The 20,036-nt window shown below is 36.9% G+C and overlaps 1 protein-coding gene across 1 annotated transcript in view; it reads right to left on the reverse strand.

The window, feature by feature from the left end:
- TMEM163 (transmembrane protein 163) overlaps window positions 1–20,036 on the reverse strand; it is a gene marked incomplete at its 5' end in the record, with an annotated part of 98,884 nt that overhangs the window by 39,956 nt on the left and 38,892 nt on the right. Inside the window, one exon of the mRNA XM_009707903.1 lies at window positions 1,132–1,175. Within this exon, the coding sequence (XP_009706205.1) occupies window positions 1,132–1,175 (44 nt within the window). The remainder of the gene's footprint in view (window positions 1–1,131; window positions 1,176–20,036) is intronic.

The raw sequence follows: 20,036 nt of genomic DNA on the forward strand, positions 1-20,036 counted from the left end.
AAGAGATACAGAGTCAATTGTTTCGTGGGCCATTAAATGTGCCCTGTACTAACAGTAATGTATTTACTATCCTGCTGCACAGGCACAAAGCAGCTTCAAATAAATCATTTTAATGAAAGCAGGATTTACATTTATTAAATTGATCTTCACATTTTTGCCATGTATTATTGCACAACGATACACTCCAGAGCTCAGGAAGTCAATCAAGGGATTAAAAACGTTTTATTTGTAATCCATCACCTGTGAGAAGGAAAAAAAAAAAAAACAAAAAACACCACAATCTGCCACTGTGGCACCACAAGAGTTAAAATACCAGTCTTATGCAAAGATTCAAAAAAAAAAAAAAAAGGGTTTGAAAATGCCTGCCAAGCATTCCTTTTCCCAGCAAAGTCACTAATTTTCTGCAACAGAAGGTTTTGTTTCAAACCAAGCAAATTCTAAGTTTTTTTCAAAATCCCACTATATCCCAGTTTCATATTATTCTATATCATCAGCAAAATTGCCATGTTTGTATTTCCAGTTAATGAAGACATGATGTCAGGTAACACCAAAGCCCAGGCTTGTCCCACTGTAAGAACTTCCATCCTTAAGTCAAACTTTCTACAGAGTCAATCTAACCTTCAAATTTGAAAGATAAATTATTTGAAATGAGTCATTTTGCTTGTCCTTACAAATTTTTTGCTCTGCCACTAATCAGAAAAGTCATGGCAACTACTAGAGAGGAAAGCTGTCATTCCAAAGTCAACAGGAGTTCAACCATAGACTTCAGTAGGAAAAGGGTCATGCAAAGTTCAGAAGGGAACTTCAGAATCTGGCTCAAATTCAACAACAGAACTTAAGCTGAGAGATTTTGTAGAAGAAAGCCATATCTGGTGAATAATATCTGTGATGAGATATAAACACTGATATTAACTCCAACATAAGACTTAGTAGTTGGAAACCAAAAAAGTACAATGAAAGTATCTCTACTACCCTTTCTGAGGTATGGCTCCAACAATACTTTTTCTAATCCATCATTGACTTTGCACACCTTGCCGTTAACTTACAATAAGAAAAAATACAGTATTTCAAGTTCAGAAAAAGCCCATGGAAAAAAGTGGTAAAGAATATTTAAATTGTATCTCTACTTACAGCAAATCCAAATGATGATGCACTGTACCTCATTACGGAGACAGCTAAAGGAAAGAAAATATTATTTAGAATCATTTTAAATCTTTTTTGTATCCTTTCTTCTTCTCTCATCAGAGAGCTACAAAATTAGTTTCAACACATGGGTTTATTTTCACCCAGTTCCCACTAGAATGACTTGACTGACACTTAAAAAAGGTCTACAAGAAAGGCCTTGTGCTGCAGGAAATGGTTAGGTCACTCAGCAAATGGTTTTCTTTCTTCCAAAACCATAACAAGTCTGACCTTACTGTAGCGTTTAGAAACAGTCTGTTTATGAAACATGCTGCATTTCAGATGCAGTTTTGAGTAAAAGTATGTTGAAACCACAATTTCAAACTCTCAGAAAAATTTACATGTCTCAAAGTGTTCCTTGCTCCAGCTAGGCAGAAAAGTCCACCTGAACTGACTGACAGAAAACTATGCAGGCCCATCCGGACTTCTTGACTGCCATCTTTTTGACAAAAAGTCTAAGGGTAATACACACAGCCCCAAGAAATGCTTCAAATTCCATCATGTCAGTGATTTCCAATGGAAAAATTTTGACCAGCTGTGATTTTGACCGCATACTTCCTCTAAAAAAATAAATGACACTTTAAAAATGGACTAACACCTAGAAAAGAACTATCATTTTCATAATTTTACTCCATGCATCCTAAGTCTATGATCTTACAGTTCCCAATTCTAGGAGGTACTGTGCAAGGAAAAAAATACCTTTCAGTAGCCCAGAGGAATACCAGGGAAGAAGCAGGCAGCAAAGGAAGAGGTCATCACCTGAAGATAGGACTTCAGCAAATTGCAACTCTCACAGGGTAACACCAACACTATGGTTGTATTAAGTTCTCGAGCACTGAGCAGCTCTAGCCTTCTTGCTGTGTTTTGCAGACTGTTGAGTGAGAACAGGACTAACCAAACCTGTGCTCCCTGAATAAAACACACAGTACTCTTGTTCCACTATCAAGGGAGCCTGGAATAAAGCCTAAAAGGAATAATTTTACTACTCTTTTATGAGCAGATCTTACTAAGAAAGATACATTTTTGTAAAACTACATACTTGAACTAAAAAAAAAAAAAAGACTCATCAACGACTTTGTTAATCTTAGGCTGACAAACACAATGTCTAATTTTCAGTATTCCAGTATTCATTAGAACAGCTTGGCAGAACAGAGCCACTATGGTTTGATTGTTCTTTTCAGTAACAGCAAGCTGCAATTCTGTAGCACTTATCTGGACAAACAGAAATTAAAATCTTGGAAAAAATAATCCTTTTCTTATTGATCTAAGACCTAGCTGTGGGTACGAGCATGCCAGATCACAAATATTTGGACTTTATCATTACAGTTGGCCAAAACACAAAGAAAAGTCATCAAGTTCATTTCCAGATTCCCATTTTCTTGAAGCTGAAAATTACTGAAAGAGTTAGTATGGACTTACAATTCCCTCTCATTGTTAAATCATGATTTCCCACACTTCATCTCCTAGGTGAAAAATGAGGCTCTATTTCTTGGTCAGACTTGCCAGGCAAGAACTACTCTTGACAAGCTGACACCAGCTTGCAGTGATCCAGCTGCAAATTTGAACACTTCACTGTATAATAATGTATTACCTATCAAATTTTCATTGTATGCCACCTTAGAGGCACACAGTTTCAAAAAATGCAGAAGTTGCATCAAAAAAAAATATGGGCTTTCACAGGTACACACAAGCTTGCAAAGTTCCTGTTGTTACTGCTTTCATATAATGCAGTTCAAAGCCACACTTTTACTCCTGCTTCTATTTCTAGCTTGCCTCTGTAGCAGAATTAGCTCCTCAGTATTTACTAAATTGCCAGTCAGCTTTATCCCCCGACTCTTACTCCAGACTTAAAACAACTCTATCCTTCTTTAAAAATTAATATATAATTTCTATGGGTGATGAAGTGCATACAGATAGCCACACCTTAAGAATAGTTACGCGGACATATTTGGTGTATTTAAAGCATAAGGTCTTTAGCATGAGAACTGTCTTTATTTTTATGTATCCTACCACACTGAATATCCACAGCACTAACACACAATCTGTTTGGCCTGAGCTATTTAAAACAGTAATGAAAAACAAGTATTAACTAAGGGTGTCACGAAGCTGCTTAAATATTTTTGTTAGCTATTGAATACAACTGGAGGAAAGATTTTCCAAGGATTGGAACCCTACAATACTAACTTGTGGTGGTAAAAGGCCATAATAAAAGCAGTAATGATCATTTAAGCACTGGAAAGATATATTTTTTAAAATACTGGTTTTCTAATGGGAAAAACAACCCATTTGTCTTTCTTTCAGAGCCAAATAACAATGTCAAAACACCTTCAGCCCTGACTTCAGCATATTAATACTTCTAGCTGACAAGTACAGTCATAAAGCTCACCAGTAAGTCACCCCAGCTTAGATGAGATGTTTGTCCATGAGTCTAGGCTCTATGGCAGAGAAAGCAACTAGAATATTGGCTTACAGGGTATCAGCTAATACAGGTTGCCACAAACTGACCACATCCTCTAAAGACAACAGCTGGCTCCCATTATAGGTGCTGAAGCTGAAAGGACTTGTAGGGAAGTACGTCTTAGCATCCAAGCACTTGAGACCCCTGGGCAAAGGAATAAGCAGTGGTCCTTGTGCCTCCAATGTCACTGCCGAGTTCCAGGAGCAAGGTATGGCACTGCAGGAAGGGATCACAGAGCTTTTGCTGAACCCTCACCTTCCTTCTTCGCAATACACATTTTTGGTTATTCCCAGATGACCCTCTGATGTAAAAAAAAAACCCAGAGATTCTTAATTGCCATGTTGAATGAGTACACTGGTGGGAAACAAGCAATGAGGAAAGAACAGAGCAGGCAGCTTACAAATCTTGTGGAGCCACTGTATACATTTAGGAGCTACACTGCCACGACAGTGCGAGCCTGCTTTTAGCTATTTTATTGGCTAAATTGGACAGCATTTTATTACCTCTACAATAAAGCAGATAATCCTAATGCATTTTCCTGACATTTGTAAACGGAACTTGCAAGCAGTCAGAAACTAAAAATAGAGCCAGCACAGTAAGCCACAAATCTACCGCTGCCTCCACTTGCACAGTAACATCCATTTGTGCAGGCTGCTGACCTACAGGTCAGATTTTGCTGTAATTCCTTCACCCCTTCCAAAGTGATTCCAAAGAAAGAAAAATACCTCATTTCCCACACATTCTACCCTCAACAAAATAAGGCTTTTATTCATTTCCACGTGCCTTAGAAAAATCATATGACTAGGCCCCTAACCCTACAAAAATCATTCCAATTTAATTCTTAACTCTCCGGTCTCCCACCAGCCTTTGCCAGGTTTAATCCATCTAAAACGTGTTCCTGGAGAGTCAGGACCCTACAGCGACCCCGGGTCTCTCATTTCCTTCTCCGCATTGGGAGAGCACCCTGGTACCTTTTTGCACAAACACAGGAGGTAAGAAATAAGACAGGAAATTATTTCTGCCTCTAGTTCTCCCAAACAGAAATCTTTGGGATGAGTTCGGCTACAAATGAGAGCTGGTACATACAAACAGCTCCTCCATCAGTCATAAAAATCTCCTCTTACCTACTCAAAGAGGGGAGAACTATTTTTAGGAAGCTCCTCTTGATGGGACAATCATTCCATCATGTCTGCTTTGAAATGAGTCTTTTTGCAAGACACACCGGGATGTCAGCACATAAAATATCATGGCTTCAAAGAACGTGACCTGCACTTAGCAGAAATCAGGTAGGCAATTTGAACATCAATGAGAGTGTTGGATTTTTATGTATATATTTCTATATATACATTACCATGCATATCTTGCTGGTTGTACAGAGTCACAAGCAAGAGGAATTGGAAGCTGTGCTGAATCAGAAGTGAAATTGAAATACAGCCTGTTTTCATTGCCCAGTGTTGGTAAAACATCAAAAACTAAGGTTATAATAAATATTTCAAAATAAATCCGTTCCAAATAGAGAAAACCAAATGAGTAATACTTTCTAAAAATCCCTCATAACAACTGAAGGCAAAGAACAGACATGACTCTGATACCATTAATACTTGTAAAAAACGCTACTGCCCCCGACCAACAGGTACATATACATTCCCCCAGGCACCGTCTCCCCTCCTTGAAATTCTAGTAGAGCAAAATTTAAGGATTTTTATGCACGTGCCCAAAATTTCTGCAATCACAGTAGCTACAAATGCCTGCTAAACATCCAATATCTCAGACACAAGTCTGCCAGACATCTAATCTACATGGGCAGATCCAGTGCTATCCATTACTGTCATGTTCCTACATCGGTATTTCTATCCCAAAGTCATTCGCAAAACTGTACCAACCCAAGCTATACAAAATCGTCAGCTCATTTTCCCAGTTTATAATTGCATCAACATGGTGAAGACCCTTATTTCTGGACAATACCATTATACCATTACGTATGTATCTACCAAGTGGAAGAGTAAGTTTAATGTATATTAAACCTTGGATCTTGATCTAATCAGAATTTATGATCGATTTGTAAAGAAGATCCTAAGAGGGTTCATTTTTCCACCTGCCTGAAAGGTGCCACAGTGACCGTGTGCAGGATGAACTGCAGCAGAGTACCAGGAGACTTCTGTCCTTGGGGAAGACTCAGCTGTGTGATGTGACTCGGTGAACAGGGCTCTAAAGGAGCCAGACATCATGTCCTCAGCTCTGCCACTGCCTGGGGCATGACTGTTAGGCCAAGAAACTACTCTTCTTGAGCTTTTTGGTTTTCCAATTTCTGAATTCATTTTCTATACAAACTCTACACATTTCAGAGCAGTGACTGTATCTTCTAGTCTGTCTCTACTATCCCCCTGACTACAGGCAGGGCTGGAATTTGTGACTTCTAAATGTGAACAAAAACAACAAAGCTAAGGAACCTAGGATTTACTACTCCCTTCGTTCAAAAAGAAAGTGCAATCCCACCAAAACTATTAAATAGCTTTGCCTTTTCCTTCATTTTTTTAAAGGACTGAGATGCTTGACATAAATGAGTGACTATCTACTAGTTAATGATAATTTACTTCTTCCATAACAAAAAAAATCCTCAAGGTATCCCAACATTTTTTGCAGATTCAGACTGGTAACAAATTCTGCTAATGGTAGTGGCAAAGCTTTCCAGGAATATCTTTCTTTCCTTGTCTATTACTCAGTTAATATATATCTTTTTTTGGTTTGTTTTAATCTGTTGCAATGGTCAAATCTTTAGCAGCTGCAAACTTCTATAACCATTTACTTCAGTGAACTACAACAGTGTGATATCAATTCAAGATTGCCCTCATTTCTTGTTACAGAAAGAGTAGAATTTCAGGGCATTGTGCAAAAGTTTTCCTTTGAGTTTAATCCAAACAATTCTTTCCAAGTTGCTGACATGTTAGCAAAAAAAAACATAAAAAATTACTCTCATCGTCATCTCCGACTTCCAGATTTTCTATCTTAAATCATTCATTTTCCAATGTTTCAATTTCAGATTTTTTAAAAAATCTATTTTTTGTGGTTCTTACAAAGAATTAAATGTCATCGTTCTCCCTTAATTCCCTTGTTTACATGGTTTTGCATTATATCTGTCTTGTGGCTGCATCAGTGCCTCATGGTAAAAGATCAGAAGACTTCCATTTCAGGTGTTAAATATTCACAATATTGGTTTTCATGCATGCAGCACAGATACAGTTTTCCCAGACTGATTATTCACTATACCATGGCATGCACCAATAGCAGCAATCTCAAAAAAGAGCAAAGCAGACCAGTCCAAAAGCTTACATAGTCTCCTGATTCACTTCTGTTTAATTTGCTTTCATCTTCCCATTTCCTAACAAAAGAGCACCCATCCCTCCACTGGCATGTCCCATAAATGAACAAAACAGACTGGGCAACCAAGCACAACTGCACAGTCCTGAACTACAAAACAAATCTAGTACAAAAATCAAGGTGTAACTTATTGAATGATGAAAAAATTATCCATGTGGAGAAAACAGTGAAACAGCTTTCTCTACAATACGCAGTAGACAGTCCCCAAGAGCATATCAGTAAAAAGAGAAAAAAAAAAGAAAAAAAAAACAAGAAAACATTGAATGATAGAGACACACACGTACACACTGAGGGTAAATCTGTTCCCGATTTCAGAAAAAAATAATGTCTGGGCTCTCTTTTAACAGCTGCTGAAATATCTTCTATATACAACAAGCCTTCACTGCCACCCTTCAGTAAGTAGAACACTAAAAAATGGTCAGCCAAATATATCAAAGCAGTCAATTTTGTATGTCAGACTTTCCTGCACACCTGGAGATGAAGACGAAAAACCATTTGTTTAGGGAAAGCTTGTTGTAAAACCAGAAAGCAGGTAACTCCAATACGGTAGAGTTAACAGCCATTTCCAGGCTTGCTCAAAAGTCCATGCGGGGCTAATATTAGAGTATGCACACGCACTGTGCAGAGGAGCGCACTGCAGTGCCGGTTCTGGGAGAACGCAGGACCTCTCCTGTCTAGCATCCCACTGCTTCACACACTCCTGTGCTTCCTTTCTCAGGTGCCAACCTTCTGTTTTCAAACAAGATCGTCTCAAAAAAAGAATGCAAATAAATCAGAGAAAAGGAGGAGTGGTATTTTTTTTTAGTTTTGGCTTTCCAGGGGGCAGGAACTAAAAGAGGGTCCATATGTTATAGCTCCAGTTGAGCTTTATCGGGATACTAACTGCATATGTTTGCACTTAAGATAAGGAATAATAAAACTTGAAGGTCTATAAGAAACATACTAGTTTTCCTTTCAGGTATATGGTGCAAATTCTCTGCAATTGAATATACAGGTGATATTTCAAATGGGGTCACTTACCTAAAATAACTCAGTGCAATGACATTAAAGCACATTGTCTTTTAATGAAACTATGTATTATTCATGCCCCAACTCCAAATATAACAACTGAAATGGTCTAGAATGTTGCAAATGCCTTTAACTGCACACTTACCAGGGAAGTTTTTGCAGCATATACCTACAAATCCACAGGCTTTGTCATTTCGATTCCGAAACTAGCTTCCAAAACCAAAGGAAGCAGTTTGGTCCTGGACAGGGACAAGGAAGGAGTGGTACCTTGGCTAAAAAAAGCCACAAACGACCAGAAATGTTGCGTGATGGCAGCCACACTCAACAGCTGTTTCTAAAGCCCTGTGGCCAAGATTTGTAATTCGCTGTATCCAAATGAAGGCCATCTAGATTTAATGACCAAAAAGACTCTCCAAAGGCAAATTTTCTCTCATCTTTTGTGTTTTACTGACTGGAGGCAAAGCTAGCAGAGAAGTATTCAGGTTCCACACAGTGTAAAGAATTTATTCTTGGGAGTTTGGTCACTGCTTTAAAGCAGGTTTTACCTAAGTTAACAAAATAAGTCAGAAGACTGAGGTGAAGGTTTGTAAATGCTTATCTGACTTAAAAGGGTTTCCAGAAGCTTCACAGAGATCCAGTAAACTCATATTTTATACATGTATCCCCAAACCTGTAACAGCTTGGACATAGGCTAAATGTTTTTGCCAGTCTTGAAGGTTTTGAATGGTTAATAAAAGAGCTGAAATACTGCCATTATTCTCAGGTTCTGGTAAGTTCCTGTCCTGTGGTCACATTAGAAAGACTGAGACATCCTTTCAAAAAGAAAATTAAAAAATGATTTTGTATGCAAGCAGCAGCTTAGATGTATTAGCATAGAATTTACATGCAAGGATTCAGGCTAACTGCAGCATAACCAACAATAAACACGTGGATATCGTTGGTTATGCTATGTATTGCACCATGTACTGGTGTCTATATGAAAAAAATACTGTTAATTAGCTTTCATTTAGAACTTAAACACACTCAAAAGAACACAACCAGTGAGAACTGCATCCCCCCACCCTGGACAAGGTTATTTGTCTCCATTACCATAAAGAAGCCTAGTGGTTTAATTTTAAGAAGATGCTTAACTTGAAGTTTGCCAAATTTAGACTAAATGAAATATATCAGAAAAGTCCAAATGTCAAACCTCCAGCTTCAGCCTCTTTTTTATTTATTTTTTCCCTCTTTTCATGCTACTATTTCAAACTTGACTTGATTGTGAATTGTATTTTCAACAGTTGTGGTGTATCGGGCATCTAGAGCATTAAAACAAATCATCAATGCTGCTGTTAAAAAAAAAACAAGCAAGTCCAGTTTGAAAGTACTTCTAAGAAACGTAAATAATTGCCCCACATCATAAAACCTAATTCTTAGCATGATACAAAGATTCAAACCACAGGTCTTAACGGCGCATGCAAACGGTATTTCAGCGGTTGATATTTTGGTTTCAAAATCCTCACACCAGCTGACAAACATAACAGAGCTTTAAATACCTGGAATCATACTATAGTATAACCTCTGCTCCATATAAATTGGCTGACTGAAGTGCAACACGGAAGATTTAGATCAAGAGAGGATTTAGTTAGCTTTGCCACATATCATATTTCTTTCCAGAAGTATTCCAACTATCCCGTAACTTAAATATAGGTCTTAAATAAGAAAAAAAAAAATAAATCTGTGGTTTAAGTCTACTCAAGTTAGATTCTTCCTGGTGTTCTTTAAATTTAAAGAAAAGAAAAACATTTTAGCCATGGTAAGCATTTAAAACCAATCCATAAAAGCACTGGCTAAATTCTCACTTTTCCACATTAACTGTAAGAACCCTTTCTTAGTATCTGCTGCCCACAATACAACACAGGTGAATTTTCTAGTTTTAAACAAATACAGACCTGCCAGATAATAATATTTTCACTGGCGTGGCATTTGAACTTCGATATACACATTTTTGATCAAAGGTCTTTTTCTCCTAGAATTTCAGTAAAATTTTACGCAGCTCAATGGATGCAGCAATGACTGGAAAATTTTGTATTTACCATAGAAAGTTTTCCAAACAAATTAGAACCTATTTTATTTGATGGATTTTGACTTTTTCATTCAGTATATCTGTTGAGAGTTGTATTTTTTGAGGTTATTATAGACATATAACTATATTTACAATTACCTCAAAAAATTAATCAAACCAAAAAATTACAGTGGTGTCCTTATTTGACAGATAAGGAAACAGAACTGGATCAGGGATCTTAGGAGATATTTGAAGATCAGGGATCCAGAATAAGTTTAATAGCCAGAACAACCGGACTCTGAAGAGAAAGTATAATTGTTTGAAAAGGCAGCTATGCCCAGGTGGTTGGCACAGTCTCACACATCATACTGTCTCACTCAGTAACTTTCGACAAAACCCTTAAACACTCCCTTTTTTAGGATTCTTTTCTATAAAATGGGATGAAAGTACTTTCACACTTCAAGATGTTATACAGAGGGAAAATCACTTTGCCATATGGAAGCATCTAGTAATTCTGCAAGGAGTGACAGCAGGCACCATGAGTATCTTATCTATTTGAATAAACTGTTTAGTATTACGATCTGCCTTTTATGATATTTCACAAAGCACTGCTTAACTTTTAGAAATGCAAATTTTAACAACAGAAAATGGTAACCCAATTCAAAATTATCTGCATGATCTTTCTGGCATTCCCACAGCTTAAAAATAGAGTATCTTACAACTGTTATACTAGAAGTATTTCAACAGACCTCTGAAAATCAAAGCAGATTTCCTTTTATACAGAAATATAGCAGTTCTTCAGAAGTGTATCAAGTGCTGAAAAAACATTCATATTGAAAATAATTTTGTATTGCCCTTTAACTTGCATTAGTATAACGTAATTATAATTACTGAAACTGATGTGACTAGTGCACCCCCATCAATGGGTGCTTACAAGCTCATTTTTTGACCTGCTGAAACCTCCAGAACACAAATACAGTGAGATCCATGAACGCAAAGGTGACTATTTTAAGTATCCTTCATTTTATATACACCTTTGACAGGTTCTGAATTTGGAACACAGAAAAATGAGTCCACACAAAATTGTCAGTTGGGACACTCAATAATGAAGACACTCAAAACATTTATGAGAAAGAGCTATTAAAAACTACATTCAAACTCAGGTAAATGAGAATATATAGACAGGCTGATACTTTTTTATTTTTTTAACAATTTCTAGCATAACGATTTATCTGTGTCCTATTTTTTTGCAAAAATCACACAATTGCGACAGGAAACCTGTCAGAAGGAATAAAGGCAAAATAAGATATTTGCTTGGCACTTTCCTTGGTATTTTTGTCTGGTTCCTCCCTTAACTAACAGGTGGTTAAGTCCTGCAATGCTGTTCTTGAGAATAAACAGAATTAGAATAAATTCTCTGCACATACACATTTGTGATTTAGAAATCTAAGATCGCTACCCTGGCTGGAGCTTATCCATGTCTGACCCTAGTTCAGCGGATCCTGGGGCAAGGAATGGCTACTCTAACCTGGAAGCCAGAGGGGCACAGATCATGATCCGGCACGAATCCTCCCCACACAGCAGTAGGGGCGGCTGCTTCTCTGGAACCAACGGTTCTGTATAGATTGACCAGTGCCTTCCCTAGCATTTCCTACACTAGCCAATGACTAATGGCACAACTGAGTCCCTCTATTGTCAATGAGAACAACGCAAGAGAGGAATGTAATAATGCAAAGACTGACACATTTTCCCTATCATGATAAAAAAAAAAAGACTGAAGGCTTATATTCATTCCCCTATGCATGGCTTTCCTGAATATGCAAAGAATGGAACATGGTGTATAAAGACAAGACCAGAAGAAATTCAGAGTCGTCACATTTAGTCTCACATTAAATATTTGTTCTCTGAGCATTTTAATGACCTTAGAAATATGAAAAACAGAAGACTTGAACTGAAAAGCTTTGGTCATTGAAAAATAATTAGTGGTCTTCACAGCATGTTTTGTCATCCCTATCAATTTCAGAGACAAGACACATATCACGGTACCCCTCATTTTAATTGGATGGCTAGTGAGCTGCTCCAGAACCAAAACAAGCTGCCAAACACAATTAAGCAGGCTGCCAGAACATAGCACAATACTACAGAGATTTTTTTCCTACAAAGTGAGATTAAGAATGCAAACCATCCCAGACACCTCAGTAAATTAGCGGAGAAACCTTAAAACCAGGCTTTACATACACATTTAAAAAAAAAAAAAACAAAACAACAGAATTCCAATTTAAAGTTGCTTATTGGTGCAAAGCCTTCTAGTTAACTCAAGTGACTGTGGGAGAGGACATCTGACCAGACTTCTCCAGCTGTAGACACGCAGCCCGTTTTAGTCTGTAGGAGCCTGAACGCCTGTTCTCAGAGGTGAATATGTTAGGCACAGCGCACGTGGTGCTAAGGACACCTCTATGTACTACTAGACAGGAGATAAGCTATTCCATACCCAATTAAATCTGTCCATTTAATCTTCGGTTTTAACAAGTGAAGAGTTCAATTCCTGCCATTTAACATCTTAAACCTGTAAAACTCTCACAGGGACATTCCCACACTCTAAGAATCTGCAGTTCTAAAAACACAAAATCATTTCCAGTCCATTCAGTAGTCAGTATGTTCTAAGAATGCCTGTATGTGGCATATTTGACAAAGTAATAAAATTCAAACATGGAAGAATTATATTAAAATAAAGTAATATTTATTTTGGAACTGAGGGTAAATTGGTGTCCTGGTTTGGCTAAAACAGGACTATTTCTCCTTTCAGGAGTTTTTCTTTCAGTTAAGTTTCTTCAGAGTAATTGCACTTTCTGAAAGTACAGACACTGTCTGCATTTCAGACTTGATAACGCTCGATGTTTATAGTTGCTATTGAAGTATTGGTAGGATTGGTACGCAGAAGGGCCCACGTTTACACTTATCCCCATGAGAACCAAGGCCACTGCTGGCCCTCTTTTGTTAAGCAAGCAAAAAGTCGTAAAAGAGTCACACTCGCAGAAGAGTGCAAATGGGACAGGTGCCTAAAAACTCACAAACGAGGTATTCCATCCCATCCACATCATCCTCAGTATAAAGCTACGGGATCACAGGGGTCTCGCTCTCTTCTTTCATGGCTGGCATCCCTGTGGGACCCTGTCCGTTCTCCTGCCTACAACCCCAATTCATGCGTTCCTGAATCTGGTTCCTGTTAGCTGCGGAGTCAATTTTGCTAATAAACTTAAAAAATTATCAAACAACTATGATAGCTCTGAATCAGCAAGTATTTTCATAATTTAATTTGATTTCAGTACTGTCCTATCAACATTTATTTACATCTACTGTATTGTTAGATAGTTTGTGGCAGTTTATCGCCTAGATTCTTACCCTATAAACTCTTTTCTATGATCAGATAACTGGAAAGCAAGAGATGACTGAAAATGTTACCTTGTTGTTTATTCAGTTAGAGCAACTGGCAGATTTTATCACCTATTTCAGTATATTGTATCATGGGTTCTGATCAAAGCGACATTTAACTAACATTCCTATCTCTATTAGAGAAGATTATTTTATTTGCACAAAGTAGTTAAATAGTCCTGGTAACTTCAAGAAAAATGTATTGATAAAGAAGGGAGGAAACTGCAAGCTTATATATCGCTATTCACTGTGTGCAAGCAAAGTGATGAACATACTGATTTCCACACAAGTCAACAGGGCTCTGAGGGACAACAGGTTTGCTCACAAAATGATGCAACTAGGATCTAATATGTATAAAGCCATTTCTTTCAGTTCTCTAAGTACAGAGGAAATGATGTTTGCTGACTGCTTCTTAACAAAGGCCATTTTGCAAGCCCAAAAGAGAAGGTAGGAAGCCATACAAGTATAACTCTTTAGAATAGGCACTCCCTACAGCTCTTATTCTACAAAAGCTATCCACTCTTAGCTTTATTTTAGCATTATCTTCAACAGAAGGCTTGCTGGTTCGTTCTTGCATAATAATTTCACTCTATTTTCTATTCCCAAATACACTTTAAAGTGTGCAAGTCCACAAGATCCTTTGCTGGCCCTTCTTTGCCCATGCTTTTTTAACTAAAAGATGTTTTGTGTGTCTTGTTAGCAGGATTTCAGCTCAATAACTAAAAGACAGCAGAGTCTTGCTTTACTTCTCATATGGCTGCTGGAATGTAAAGAAATCTTAAAGTCTCAACTGGCTCATTAATGCTGCTTTAATGCAGATTGGCAAGCAATGAAAATTCACCCTTCTTACACAAATTTAATTAAACATTCAAGTTCTGAACACAGACAATTCTGCTAAATAAATCAAAAGTCAAGAAGGGGGGGGGGGGGGGGGGAAGGAAATCCTCTGTGTTATCTTTTTTATCTTTCTAGGCTGAAATATAAACAAACCTTCCAGAGTGAGAAGCAACTGATAGCTCTCTGTTGAATTTAACTGTAGGAAGGAATTGCAAGCCCTTCAGACAAATCTCTTCCTCAGACACTGTGCTAATCTTAACAATCTACTGCTAAAGGCTGCAATAAAGCAGCCTGTCATCAATCCTACTCCAGTGTTGTAAGATGGAGATGCTCTGCTAGAAAGGATGACACAGACACACTCTACACACAAAATAGCACTGCAGTCAAGAGCAAACCCGATGTAGCAAGTTAGCTGTGAGCTCTAAATTACTAAGTAAAAATTACAATGAAATCTGAGTCTTGATAACAGATTTCCTTTGTTCTGTGGTTTCTAATTAATCTTTGTTAGTAGCTTTTTAATGCAATAATTCTAAATAAACCTTCTTGGAAACATGTAATGCTTATTTTCTAACAAAAACATTTTAAAACTGTTAAGAGTTTTCTTCCAGTTGCACCGTCTTGACAACAGGTAACAATAGGAAATTGCACTTGGGAACTCACAAGACTAGGAAGATTGTAACAGCTTCCCTGAAGGATGCAGAGTTGTAAAACTAAAAGAAAAAAGAGTAAATGATTGACATACTACACTATTTTGCATCTGTCAAATTTTAGCGTCATTGGCTTGACACATCTACTGCTAATTCTGATCAAAGTAACAGAAAACTTGCAATCCTGTCTCTATGTGATGACCTTAATTTATTTGGGCAAAAAACAGTCCAGTTAACATCTGAAAAAATGTGATAATAAGACAGGAGGATGTTACAAAGCTGTACCTTGCTATTTACAACACGTAATCATGTCCATAAAACTCGAAGTACATCAATTACTTTTTTGTGTTCCATGCACAACTACTGCAAGGAGCAAGCTCTTGCAAAGTGTTAGAAACATATTCCCAGGATAAAACTCTATGTCAATCAGCATACATCTCTTCTTTTAACATACAAAGGGCTTTTGCTGTTGCTCTTGTTTTTTCTGTTATACAGGCTTATTATTAGCATTAAACAGCTTCAAAACTAAGCAGAAAATTTCTACATTTCAGTATCCAGGGAATGTTTAAAGTAGAACTGACATGTACCTGACATGCAATCAAAATAACTTTTCAATGGAAGGCCCTAAACAGCAGCAACCCATGGAGTCATCTAAAATATCCTGATTTTAGTGGGTAGAAGGTTGGACTTGATGATCTTTGAGGTCTCTTCCAACCATAACGATTCTATGACTCTGACTTAATTTTTCTAAAATGGTAAGCATAGTCTCTGAAAATCCAGTCTCAAGTTTTCTCTCCAGAAGCACTTCTGAAAATGGAGCTAACTTTAAAAGGGTTAACATGTCTTCTACAATCATGACACCAACAGTTTTAAAAATTTTTGTTGGCAATGATGTATTTTTAAAAACATTGCTTCAGATTATTGAAAGTAAAAAAAACCAAATACACACACTTTTATCATTCTTAGATCCTTGTTTGCTCTTAGAGATCAGCCAGTATCTAGTCGTTCTCTGGCTCCATGCATTTTGTTTTTTAATGTTGCATTTTGTTTTTTAATTTGCAAATCACATTGAGAATACTTGCTTATTTATAAAAGCAGAAACTTAGAATTACTAACATCAGAATGCTGGACTTGTATTTAAAAAAAAATTCAGTGGACTGAATTTGTAGTCACCAGCCTGATCCTTGAATCTGAGATTAACTAACTAGAACTGGCAGGTTTTGCAATGGCTGAGAATTGTAACACTACTGTAGCATTTCGCATGGGCCAAAGATGTCTTGCTCGCTGTCCCCACTGTGCTGGACTTACTGCTTTCCTTCCTTGGCGAGGAAAGGCTTTGAACTTTCTTGGCCTGATGCACCAATATGGCATCAGCCCGATTCCCTCAATGACGCAAACATCACTGCCCCTAGTGATTTCACCTGCCTGATGAAGAAAAGATGTTACTTTTGCAAAGCCTTCCAAGGCAAAATAGGTATTTCATATTCAATTACAGTTCTGATTATGTTAATTTATTCACTGCTTTTGATGACCTCTCAGCCTCCCTCCCAGGTAATACACCCTTTTAAGTTTACAAGTTGTTGTATTGTTTTCCCTCCCCTTTATTGCTCTTACTCATCTTTTCTTTCCAGCTGCCTAGTGGTCTGAGCCACATTACAATGTTAAGTATGCTTTGCAGCTAAGAAAAGAAATTGCAGCAAGTTCATTCAGCCACCTAAACAGAAAATCAAAACAAAATCAGCAGTGTAAAACTAATGTAAATGATCTGAAGTTAATGTGTACAAGCATAGAATTTAGATATCTTTGTAGCGGTGTTATAGATGAGTCTAACAAATACCTTCTCTCCACTCCCAAGCAGGTCAACTGTCAAGTCAGAAGATAATATTGCAACACTCAAACAAGCAGACTATATTACTACGTTAAATAATATCATATGAGAAGAGTTGCTTACTTTTGGAAAGTGGAAAAAGCAAGTTACTTTTTATTGACTGTGCAAAGAAAATTACTGTGAGTTCAGGAGTACTATAAATTCACCTCGCAGTATATTTTATGGTAACTTGATTGCATATATAGGAGATAAGAGTCTAGAGTCTCAGACTGCGTAAATTTACACCATGTTCTTCAGATATGCTTATTTATTTATACTATTTGACTTTCTAACCTTCATATAATCGACTGTGTTCATAACACTCAGCCTAAACTTACAAATTTCCCATTTTGAATAGACTATGGTAAAGACAAATAAAAGTTTCCCTGGAAATAACTGAAATAACTTGATTAATGATACTGCTGGAAAAAAGAACACTTACAATTGAAAACACTATTTTGTAAATATATTTTTTAAATGCTGGAAAGACAATACCCTTTCTTCAAATGAGAATTTGTAACAGCTTCTCAAATACCTTAACAAAGTAACTTCTTTTTGCATGCTATCTTTTAAAAAATAGCCTACCATACACTTCTCCATTCTACCAAAGAATAAAATAAAGAAAAAGCAATTGAAAGGAATGGCCAGGGAGAAAAGATTAATTCAGAGCTAGTGCTGAGGCTCCTCTGGGATAAGATACAGGATTGGCATAGCGGCTTCAGATGGAAACCATGAGATCAGTCACACTACACACATCAAGTCTTGAAATGGCTTTAGATCAATTCTGAAATTTCTTCTGCAGCAAGGAGTGTATCTTTGTACATAAAAGGAGGTGATCATTCTGTACATATATAGTTAGCCAGCCCTAACAATATTTGTAAAATGGATTTGCAGTAAGTTAAGGAAAACAAAACCTCCTATGTGCCAGAAAACCCTTATGACAAAGAAGCCAATCTTTATGCTATATGTGTATTTACGGTTTATGTGTATCTACAGTTGGACGTGATGACCTTTAAGGTCTCTTCCAATCATAATGATTCTATGATTTATAGGCTCATATTTTCAAAGAAAATCATTATGTATTTCTGGCCCCCTTAGCATCTTTTATAAATACATGACAGAAAACGAAGAGTCATGGTTCAGGATCAGTCACCAAGTAGACTACAACAAGCCCACTTCCTTTGTTGTGGCACATAGTACTACACCGTACATGGAGTTATCAGTCACAAGGCTGTACAAAAGATCCAAGAGGGATCTTGGTGCACAACTCTCCTAGCTACATTATCCAAAGGTCTGGCATATGAATTACCTCTTGGAATGATGGTACATTTCCTACAGACATGCCAAACTGATGTAATCAAAACCCTGCAAGTGATCTCAGTTCCAACAGGGAAAATTCAGAGGTAAGAAAGGATCAAAAGCCTAAATCATAAACTCTAAAGACTCCATTTATTTACTTTTTTTCATTTTTTTTTTTCTTCACATGCATGGTCTTCCCATGAATATATAACAAAAGCATCCACTCTTTTATGTAAAAGACTTGTTTCGAATTTGCTTTTGTTATAAGCCATAACAGAAACAAAATGACAGACTGCTACCTGGATTGTAAACAATAAAACCAATAATGATTCGTATTTGATTTCGCTATAGGAGATATGCTTCAGTTTAAATAGATCAACAAGTTGCAAACCTTACAATCAGAATTATGAGCAAACTTGCTCACTGGCATGGCTTTTAATATTCTTCTAATTTTCAGACCAGAAGTGAACAATGTTCACTTGTTCTTGTACTTTTGACTAATCTTGACCATTATTAGCTCAAATACCTCATCCTCCCCATGACTACAGCTTGCATCCACAGTGACCAAGGTCAGCTCCTCGATGGTGGACTGGCCCACTCACACTGGCCTATATCTCATCTCAAAATGACACAGCACCAACCCAAGATTGGGACCTCATAGGTACGGAGATCTGGTAATGACTGATTCGCATGTATTTATAGAACATTTTCATTAACACTGATTTAATTTAAAGTATTTTCAATGTAAGAGTCTCAATAGATAATGACTTATTGGGGTATGCATACTGGCAAACTAGGGTCCAAATAAGCCATTTATTGATAACTTGGTAATTACTTCTGAGAAATTATCACTTGTGTTGAAAATGTGGTGTTTACTCAACAGCAAATACAATCAAGGAGTAAAAGGTGCTTATCCAGAGTTAGTAAGTAAATATGACGGCAAGAACTTTAAATAAAATTTTGAGTGATCTTTGTTGATGCTGTACATTACTCAATGGAAACTATTTTCTCAATTGTTTCTGCTATTATTCTGTGTCATGGAACAACATGCAACAGTGATTATTTGATCCATATCTTTGACGTTCTTTAATAAATCCTGAATGAAATGTTTGTGGCTTTATGCTGACACAACTGGAATCAATGAATTCTTAAGTTCCACTGTGAAAGAAATCGTGAAAACAGGTGTCGCCATTTGGGAACTGTAGTACTGATCAGTTTCACAACAGGTACCACAGAAAGCAGTTCTAAAGAGAAAAGTTCATTGAGACAGCTAGAAGAAAACATGCATGAAACAAATCAAAACAATTTTATAAATACTCGGTAAAACTAGATATTTAAAATTAATTCAAATTGGCTGAATGTGTCAATCCAATTTTCCTTTATAATTCAGGTTCCATCTACCTTAAATACATACTCTTTATCATTTATTGATTCAATTAGTTTGTCAAATTTGGACAGCAATCTGAATTAGCATTCGGCAATACACAGATTCTGATTTTTCCACCTTAAGAAAAGGTTAAATATTTACTGTAACTTTGATTATTTGCAATTTTGCATCTGACATTAGTCACACTAGAATAGCTAAGCCTTTAACAATGTGTGATGTTCAGGTAAGATCTCAGAAAAACTATTCTACTGGTGCTAATTTTTTTAAAATTTTTTAAATTTGTGTCTTGCAGAAGACCTGAAGTGGACGTACAGCATCTGTTTCCTCTCAGCACCGCTTTCAATTTATACAATTCCACATCGAAACAACATACTTTCTACTGAAAAAGATCTCACTGCAAAAACACAGATTTAAACAAAGAACCTCAAATACTTGATTACCTTTATATGAATGTTGGAAAGAAAAATTTTTATTCCTGTGCACAATGAGACAAGTTA

The sequence above is a fragment of the Cariama cristata genome, unplaced genomic scaffold (assembly GCF_000690535.1).
Source record: "Cariama cristata isolate BGI_N322 unplaced genomic scaffold, ASM69053v1 scaffold8569, whole genome shotgun sequence".
Taxonomy (NCBI): Eukaryota; Metazoa; Chordata; class Aves; order Cariamiformes; family Cariamidae; genus Cariama; species Cariama cristata.